Source organism: Strongylocentrotus purpuratus, unplaced genomic scaffold (genome assembly GCF_000002235.5).
Source record: "Strongylocentrotus purpuratus isolate Spur 01 unplaced genomic scaffold, Spur_5.0 spur5_scaffold_16, whole genome shotgun sequence".
Classification (NCBI taxonomy): domain Eukaryota; kingdom Metazoa; phylum Echinodermata; class Echinoidea; order Camarodonta; family Strongylocentrotidae; genus Strongylocentrotus; species Strongylocentrotus purpuratus.
The window spans coordinates 28,271,616-28,281,311 of NW_022145601.1; the positions used below are offsets into that span (position 1 = coordinate 28,271,616).

General features: G+C 33.5%; 1 protein-coding gene across 4 annotated transcripts in view; it reads left to right on the forward strand.

Annotated features, from left to right (window-relative positions):
* LOC586604 (agrin) overlaps positions 1-6,548 on the forward strand; it is a 61,354-nt gene extending 54,806 nt beyond the window's left edge. For all 4 annotated transcript variants that reach the window (XM_030987222.1, XM_030987224.1, XM_030987225.1 and 1 more), the window contains 3 exons: positions 494-712; positions 1,506-1,609; positions 2,292-6,548. In XM_030987222.1, the coding sequence (XP_030843082.1) occupies positions 494-712; positions 1,506-1,609; positions 2,292-2,440 (472 nt within the window). In that variant the 3' untranslated portion in view covers positions 2,441-6,548. The remainder of the gene's footprint in view (positions 1-493; positions 713-1,505; positions 1,610-2,291) is intronic.
* Positions 6,549-9,696: the final 3,148 nt, after the last annotated feature.

Below are 9,696 nucleotides of genomic sequence, written 5' to 3' on the forward strand. Positions count from 1 at the left end.
AGATTTAATTTATACTGGAATTAAATTTGTCCTTTGGAGGTGTGTTCAAATTGCTTTTGTCACCCCGGACCAGCAGACTGTATCCTTCTCTCTCTCCTCTCTACTTTCCTATAACTGTCTGCATGTATTATGAAATTTCTATGTATTATCTGATTGTTATACTCATTGTATGTTTTTTGATTGGTCAAATAAATATTAATAATAAAAATAATATTAATCTTGACACCAAACTTCTTGGTGCAAGCAATTGTTTTTATTGTTCTTTTAAAAAAAAGCAATTGTAAGAAGTCTAGTTAGAACTGCAGTTAATCTAAAGGTAATTTTCTTTTTCCTTTGGAAAGTCTGGATAGTATTGATCTAACTGACATTCTAAGACATATGTTGTGTGATCAGTCCCATTTATAAGAAATGGAGCATGCTTTTACTGTAGTTTTAAAAGATTTGACCTACCCTAAACCATATCTTACACCACACAATCATTTCTACTTTGCAGACAAAGAGCTCTACGGACCCACCAAGTCCAGCTCTCTTTCAAAACAGCCGAACCAAATGGCGCCCTCTTTTGGAACGGAGTAGGCAATGCTGACTTCCAGGCTGTAGGAGTCTCAGATGGCTATGTAGAATATGCATACAATCTAGGAAGGGGTATTACAAGGATAAGAACTACGCAGAAGGTTGATAATAACAAATGGCATACTGTTATTATAACAAGGTAAGATTTCTCTTCTATATTCAGTGATGACGATAGAGATTATGGGTGGTATTCTCTTAAGTTAAGCCGGGACTAAGTCCAGACTAAACAAGAATTTTAGTTCGCACTTCTATGGAATGCTATGTTTCATCTTCCTCCTTCAATATTCATGACAAAGATAATCTACCAAGGACTGTGTTGAAATTTAGTTTATACTCATATTATCTTTTTCTTCCTATTTCAGTGCAAAATTAATTTTTTGGACACTTTTAATTGAAGGATTAAAATAATCTGTTCAGGGTAAATTAGTTCACAACAGGCACTCCATAAAAGTGTGAACTAACTAAGCACGCGCTAACTTAGTACGCGCTACCAGAATACCACCCTATAGCTTTTACCTTGTGCCTTTCTAGTACTGGGTTAGTGCCCTTTCCGATGTAATATTAGAATTCTGCACTTAAAAGAGCACTCTCCAATCGACACTTCTTGCGCTCAGGAGGCTTTTAGCTTTACAATGTGTATGGTGCACTCATACTTGTCCAACCACAATGATGTTCACATCCTACCAAACATCCACTCAGAAAACCTGGGTAGAGAGAAGCAATTGAGATAAAATGACCCGCATGAGGACAGTCTTGTTTGCAGAATTCATTTGAAAGTATTCAGGATGTAGATCACAGATTTTCTCTTACTTCACAGGCTTGATGTGAAAATTAATTTTAGAAAATAGTAATCTAGCTTTGCTATCAGTATCATCATCACCATCATGATCATCTTACCTATTTATTCCTCATCCTTTTTTTTTATTAAACAGAAATTTAATAGATGCCTCACTTCAAGTAGATAATGAAGAACCAGTCATGGGACAATCAAGAGCTGGAGCTTCACAACTAGACACAGATGGATTTTTATATCTAGGTAAGTCTATTTCTAGCATAGCATTCATTTTCTCTCTCTCTCTCTCTCTTTCTCTCTTCCTCCCACTGCCTCTTTCTCCCTCTACTTATTTCCCTTTTAGTCATTCTCTTTTTAGGCCTTCCATTTAAGTTATTCTTTCATTTTTTATCAGCCTTTTTCCTGTCTCCTTATCTCTCATTGTCTATTTGGTTCCTCTCTACTCCACCCCTGTTCATTCTACATGTATATTCTCTCCATTTACCCTGTAATTCCCACTTTCTTCTCCATTCTTCAGCATCTCTGTCTCTCTCTCTCTCTCTCTCTCTATATATGTACAGTTACCAACTAAATTATTCGTTCCCCTTGTAAATTTGATGATTTTTGTGTTTTTCGCAACTCAGTGATTAAAGGTGGTCTTGTCGAAATAAGGCCTTTGTTGTCTACTTTTAGATGCAAGCTTTAATATGTCAGATTCTCAGCAAACTTTAATCGGGACAAATCAATTTTTGCATATTAAAACATTTATGAAACTTGGGAAGGGTATGAATATTTTAGTTGTTAATATATCTGTATGTACGTCTCTCTCTGTACATTTTTTTTCTTTCTCTCATTTTCCTAACTGCCTCTTCCTTCTGACCGAATCTTCCTCATTCCCAATGCTCCCATACTCAACCTTGTGATCCTCTGTTCTCATTCTCTTCAGGACAAGGAGTAAACGTACCAGGAAGCATGGAGTCAAGTTATACATATTATACCGGCTGCATCCAAGATGTATTATTAGATGAAGTCCCATTGCATCTCTATGAAAATGCACAAGGAGAAAAACCATCACTGTTCTGCTCGGAACCATGAGGGCAGTATGATGCCTCACATCTGAGATACACACAGGAACACTCGCCAGATGTTGCATAAAGGACTCAAAAATAGAGACGGACAGAAAAAGAAAATAAAAGAGAAAAAAAAAGACTTAAACTATTTATATGTATAAATGAGCATTATATTATTGAGACATTACATGAAAGTATGATAATTTAGCTGTCTGGAAGGTGTAGTGAACAAACAGACATAGATGTAGAGAGTAAACAAGTTTTTAGATGTAGTGTTGTGGATTGTGACCAAACTTTTACTCTATTATAAGAAAGAGTAAGAACTACTCTCCAATAAGCATGGCAGTACTACACATGGCATTTACTTATACAGCTAGCTGCTTCATATCACCTCGCTCGCTATTCCTTTCTTATTTAAGACAATCTTTTATGAAACAAAGAAATTACAAGGAAACTTTTTTATCAGAAGTCATAGCAGTTTCCTTGTGTGATTTTTGTCCCCTTCAAATCATTATAGATCCCCTGTTCACAGAGGTATACTCCAGAAAGATATCAATGATTTTTTTTTTTTCAAAGGATTTTGGGAAGATTTTGCTTTGCGCCTATATGAATGATCTTAGTCATGTCCAGTTGTCTAATACAGTGAACAAACTTGAGTCTTGTTTTATTATAAGAGGTCAAAGTTCAAAGGTCATGAGATACTCTTGTAGCATAGCATTAAAGTGTTCATGCATGTATCTTGAGAACTGAAGAAAAAAACTTATTTGATCATTTTGAAGAAATTTAGTCCCTTGTATTCTCATATGTATTGCCCCAGTTAAAAATGTCAAAAAGTGCAAACTCTATTGGAATGAAAATAAACGACAAACAAAATGGAGATTTTTTGATAGTATATATAAAGACATGCTGCAGACAGGTTGTATACATGTTATTGTGTGATAAGGAGATGTATATAATATTTGTTCAGGACAGTACACATTTGAAGTAGGAGTGATACATTTTTATGAACATTAAAACTTAACACAGCTCCACTATGTTACATGGCCAATACTTTGGTACGTAATTGATTGTATATAAAATGCATGTGTACTACACTGTTACAATTTGCTGGGACGAACACATTCGCTAAACAATGAAGTTTTCAGTTTCGTTTGAAACATGATTTTGTTTGACCATTGTAAAGACAGGAGTCGAATCGTCACAAAGCTTATGATTAAATGTAGTCATTAAAGTAATATTGTGTGTGCTTTTATTTTCCATGTTCTTTTAAAATGGAAGCCCATTTACATGGTAGATTGTACTGCTCGAAACCATTGATTTTCCAGGTTCAAAAAATTAAATATAGACTTTAGCACAAAGTGTTTTTTTAAACTATTGATACATATCTGTGTCTTGTTAATATTTTATACATTTATTTCAATTATGAATGTGAATAATAAGTGATTTACTTTTTATTTAATATTTCTCTAGATTGGAGTGGAGGTATGCAAGATTTTTTTTTGGATAAAATAAGAGAACTGACATAATTTTCAATATTTACAATTAATATTGGTCTAACTCTCTGTATTGACATAAACAAATATGCAACTAAAGTTTTTTGTTTTTGTTAAAGGTCCATCCAACCAGTTATGAACAGCATTATAAGCTTTAGAAATCCATGTACAGTATAGTCATGCATGATGTATATATGTCTTTAGTTAGCAACTGAGCAATACAGATACTTTTACTGTGAAGGAAACGATCTAACAAAAACAATCACATGTAGAACAAGTAGTTTTCAATTTCAAAAATATGTGTAGTTTACCACGCAGTTGAAATTGATAACCATTTAGTGACTTATTGGTTCAATTTTTTAAAATAAAATTAACAAAGAACAGTCATGTGCTGTTGTTTTAGCGTTGGAAAAATAGAACTTAGTTTAGAACTGTCATGAATATAAATCTTTGAATCAATCTTGAACATGAAAATAAAGATTAATTTGATCATATTGAGTACATGTATTTCTAAACAACACAATGTATTGGGGGATCTACATGTATCTATATGTACAATTGTTATTATTAACGTGTTATTATCATGAAAAGTGTCATATGTTGTTACTATGCAAATAATTGTTATTTTGTGATAAACATTTGTAATTTGTGACCACTTCATCGTGATCTTTCCTTTCATAGTTTCCCCAGGTCCTAATTTGAACTGATGTAAAATGATGTTACTTGGTGATCTTAAGCTCAACCATGGGCTGTGATATCAATGATGGGGTAGGGAGACATACATTGTATTAGTTTGGACCAAAGGCCTGGAGGTTTGAAAATACATGTACAAAATAGTCACGAGACCAGAGGCATATAAGACAGATATTCATTATTTCAGTGACCTAGACCTACTAGGTGTATTAAAGGAAGTCCTTACACTGAGAAGACTGAATATTTGGGTCTTACTGACTTCTGAAGACTACTATGTCCATGGGAATAAAATCGTCCTTGGCTTGGCCTTGGGTCGAATTGCCTACAGACCGTTGGAGTATTAAGCCCTGTTGTTAATATCTATGTTCTATGGAGTATACAAAAATGTATGATTTAATGTCAATTTTTACCTAATGATGAGCTTATTTCCTGATCATTAATAATGATATTGATAATGTAAAGCCATCACTCCATACTGCAATAAGCTACACCTTTTGTAATAGACGTAGATTGATGCCCAGCACACACTATACGATCCGATCCGATCCAAAATGGCAATTATATTAGATACGGAAATCTAAACAAACATCATCTTCCCTATGTACATGTAGGTGTGGAATGATGATAAGAATACTAACAACCAGAATTTTAGTGTAATTTTCACCTTCTACCGGTAGTCAGAATGAAATCCGAACCGGCTTCAAATTATAGACAATCCCACCACTGGTCCGACGTCACTTCCAATTCTGCTTTAGCTATTCCTTCTCCAAAGAAACTTGAAATCCCTTCAAAATCAGATTTTATGAAGCATATGACCATTCAGATCCTTGATTATTAAGATATTAAAAGTGTGAATGTTCATATCAAATGTTATTGCAAATTCTCCCAAATTGGATCATTGTTAGGTCGTATAGTGTGTGGTGGGCTTATTAAGACCTTTTGATGTGGATGAATAATGAAGTTTGTCATTTTTGAAATTCAAAACATATTTGAGATTTGTGTGATAATGTTGACTACGATTATTTTATGCTATTGTACTTTCATACAAATTATGAGAACTATTCCAACAATTGTGAATATGCTATCATAGTTTTGTTATTATAATTATTATGCAAATAACTTGTACATTTTGGTCACTTGCTTTTCCAAGTATACTTGTATTTATTAACAATTTCAGTTGACACAACTGAGAGATTAAATAATGAGATCAAAAGTATAGCAGAAAAGCTGCTTTAGTTAATTTGTTAGTTTTCTTTCATTAGACATATTTATCATTTACATTATGTGAATATTTTAGTGTGATATATTATATATTCTTAATCTCTTTTTTAGCTCTCATATTTTTAAAAGATTTTAGATTTTTGTAATATCTCGGATTCAATGTCAAGTTTGTTTTATAGATTTTTTCATGCTCACTTTTAACAAAAAAATTAATGGATAATGTATTAATTTTAACAAGGAAAATAGACATTATTATTGATGGATTTCATTCAATTTCCGGTATATTATGGCTTTAATAGAATGAAATGATTTCAATATTGTTAAAACAATAAAGCCAAGGGAATGGGGAGAAAAAAATAAAGAACTAAAAGTTTCAAGTGTTTTTGTACTTAATGTGTGCCTATGAAAGCTTCAATGTGTGTCAAATTTGTATGTTATCCCATGTTTTATGTCATTTGTAATATTTGATTATACATTGTATTAGTTTCATTGGTATGTCAAGTTATCCCTGTACAATATTATATATAGTCCTAAAAATATCATGGAAGACAAAAAAATATGGTAAAACATAGATTTGGAAGAGAGTGCTTGTAAGATATAGTGAAACGCATTTTCCAAGTTTTACTAACAGAAAGACGCAGATTGTAATATTAGTTGATGTATTATTTCATTAAAAAAAGGGTGCTCCATAATACTGATGTCAATAAAAACTGAATGTCAAAACCATATTTGGACTCTGATGTGTATCGTTTGTCAACATTCTTGTAAGTAACTTCCTTGATCCCTAAGGCTTGTATCTGATTAAAACTTACCAATCACCTACACATAATTTTTGTACTCTACAGCTAACATATATATCAATTCAACCTTAACCCAAAACTTAACCTGGCATTATATGGATTAATGTTTAAAGCCCTACCACACTAGTTTGGCCAGGAGGGATTATACCTCCCTGCAAGGTAGTGACCTTGCAGGGAGGTATAATCCCTCCTGGTTATCTCATTAATTAACATAAGAAAAAGAGGACCATGGGGGACCAACAGTCACCGATTAGGCATTGTTTGCTATATAGAGGGCGCAAGTAGCTATAAGTAGTGCAGTGGGGCTTTAAGAAGTGTTATTAAATAAAGGATAACATAAACAGGGCACGCACAGTACCCAGTTAAGTACTGCAAGCATGTAGTAGTAGTAGTAGCTGTCTGTCTTGAAGCAACAATGACCACCTTCATTTTCACTTTACAGCTGTTCTCCATACAGCTCCCTGGCCTGCAGCAGCATGTACAGGTCAAATAACAAGTCCCTCTTTTGCTCATCGAGAGTGTATTCAATTGAGAGTGTAGACACACAAAGAATCAAAAGTGTTTTGAATTGATGCAAAACTCATATCATTGCGAAGGGGAAGCCTTACTGATCAAATACAACAACTCTCCTCTTCAAAATATGTTTCAGGCCCGCAGTAATCAACTCTAAAAAATGTTAGTTTTGAGATCCAGATTTTCTGGCTTCAGCGGTCCTTTGAAGTGCGTCAATATTTGTGACGTCACACACGGGACATGGCTGGCTAGCTGCAGACTAATACACGCGCGACTCCGGTATGCAACCGGTACCGAGCTGTTTGTCCAGGGTGTGACGTCACTATTCAGAGCTCCCTACGCTCGTGTGTTTGGCTTACGTTCGGGGGCACTTGGGGGTCTAAGAAGGGTCTTGAAAAATTGCATTTTATGCCTTTCCATAATATCTATATGATTTCTCAGCAAATTATTCGTGTTTTTCAAGAGAAAATCTTTCCATCCATATGTAATTTGTTCTAATTATCAGTTGTTAGTAAATTTTCTTTGTGTAGCTCCTTTAAAGCTCATAGTTTGATTATACACACTGTAGATCAATGGAACCCATATCATACAGAGCAAAATATCTTGTGGGTGATTGGTACAATTTAAATTTCACACCAAATGCCTTGTCTGAAATGACCAAAGGAAGTTGGTCCGAGGTCTAACTTTTCCCTTTGTTAAGCATTACTCAGACCTAGCAATGGGTTTAAATGACTTAGAAAAATACAGACTTAGTAGAATACAGATCAATGCTAAACACAACTTCAGGTAAACAAATTCAGACAGATGAAATCATTTGTAAATCATGTAACCAAAGTCATTTTAATAAACAAATACATTACAAGAATTTTTAAATACATCTGTGACTTCACAAATGATTGCATCATGAAATCAATGTAAAAAAACAAATTAATTAGAGATGATTGCTTGAGCTGGATGGGGTTCTGTTTCCTTAAACTATGTCGCTTACCAAAACACTAGAAAGTAGAGGTATCTTGGTCTAGTGGATATGTCCCTCACAGCACTAATGTTCTTTGGCAAGACATTAAGCTACATTTGCCACTCTTCACCCAGTTGCAGTAAATGGGTACCAGGGAGGAAGGAATCCCTTGAATGCTTGAGCGCCTTTTTATGGTGGCTCAGCTACAGCCGGTGTAATGATATACTCTGTATCAGGCGCAGTAGAGTATATTCATATAGAAGCTGCACTATATAAATGACCTATTAATATTATTTTGTATTATTAAAGAATAAAGTTACTGACATGTAGTGTGGTAGATTTATCACCTTCACATAATATAATAGAATCTAAAAAATGAGTAGATTAAAATGTTAAAACCAGTATTAACTTAATATACTATGTTTGTTTGTTTTTATTTCTGCGTTTTCAAAATAGAACATAATCATATACTGAAAGTAACGATTATTATTATTTTACATAATTATCGGTATACATTTTTAAGTATATTAAATAAGATGCATACAAACACAAATATTTTTCAATGAAAAAAAGATCAATTACAGAAAACGCAGGAGACCGCGATCATGAGCGGTAAGATTGAAATCGATGGCGGCCTCAAGAGAATAATTGCTGTCATTCTCTAACAAAACAAATTAAGGTCATACTATAAATTTGAGACATTTGACACAATGTTTTGCTGACTCAATATTATTTCAGTTACAAAAAATGAGACAATGTTAATTAGCTAAAGAGGTTGACATTCTGTGCTTAGGGTAGTATATCAGTTGACTGACTCCATCAACTTACCGTTAGACAGAATTTCAAACCTGAACTTAAATTGGTACACTGTCACAAATAACAGCTATGGATAATTAGATTTAATCCTGAAGCACGTATTTACAATGGGGGTTCACATCATTCATAGAGGATGCAAGTATTATGAAATTAAGCATAATATAATGCACTGCAAAAAAAATTCTTTGCCTATATCAAATGGTAATATGAGCTTCTGTTCATAATACCATATGATATTCATGTAGGCAAAGAATTTTTTTTTTTAATAGCATATACAGTAGAATTTTTGTTTTTAATGTCGTTTGTACATAATTACAGCAATTTTTGTCTACATCTTTGCCTTTGTCTATAATGAAATGTAGAAAACAAAATGGTATGTGCTACCTTGCACGCACTGGGCAAATGGTGTTATACAGGGCGTCCCAGAAAAAAATGAAACCGAGAATTATCGATGTTTTTAATAACTTAATCACAATTATAATTAATAAATGACACATATGTGTAAAGCTTAGATCCTCCTCTTTCATTTGATGCAACTCATATGATGCATTTTTAGCATGAGTAATTAAAATCAATTTGAAGAGAGGGAACCAAAATGTCATTTGGTGGACGGTATCTGAATTTCAAAGAGATAATCACATTTGATTTCTAGAAAGTTCAGTTTTTGCCCTTTCAAATGACACCTCAATCAGGAAAAATGAGCTAGGAATAACGAAGTTCTGTTTGTTTAAAGTAATGCTTGCATTTCCATAATTTTATTAAACAAATTTGTTTTCACTGGCTGCCT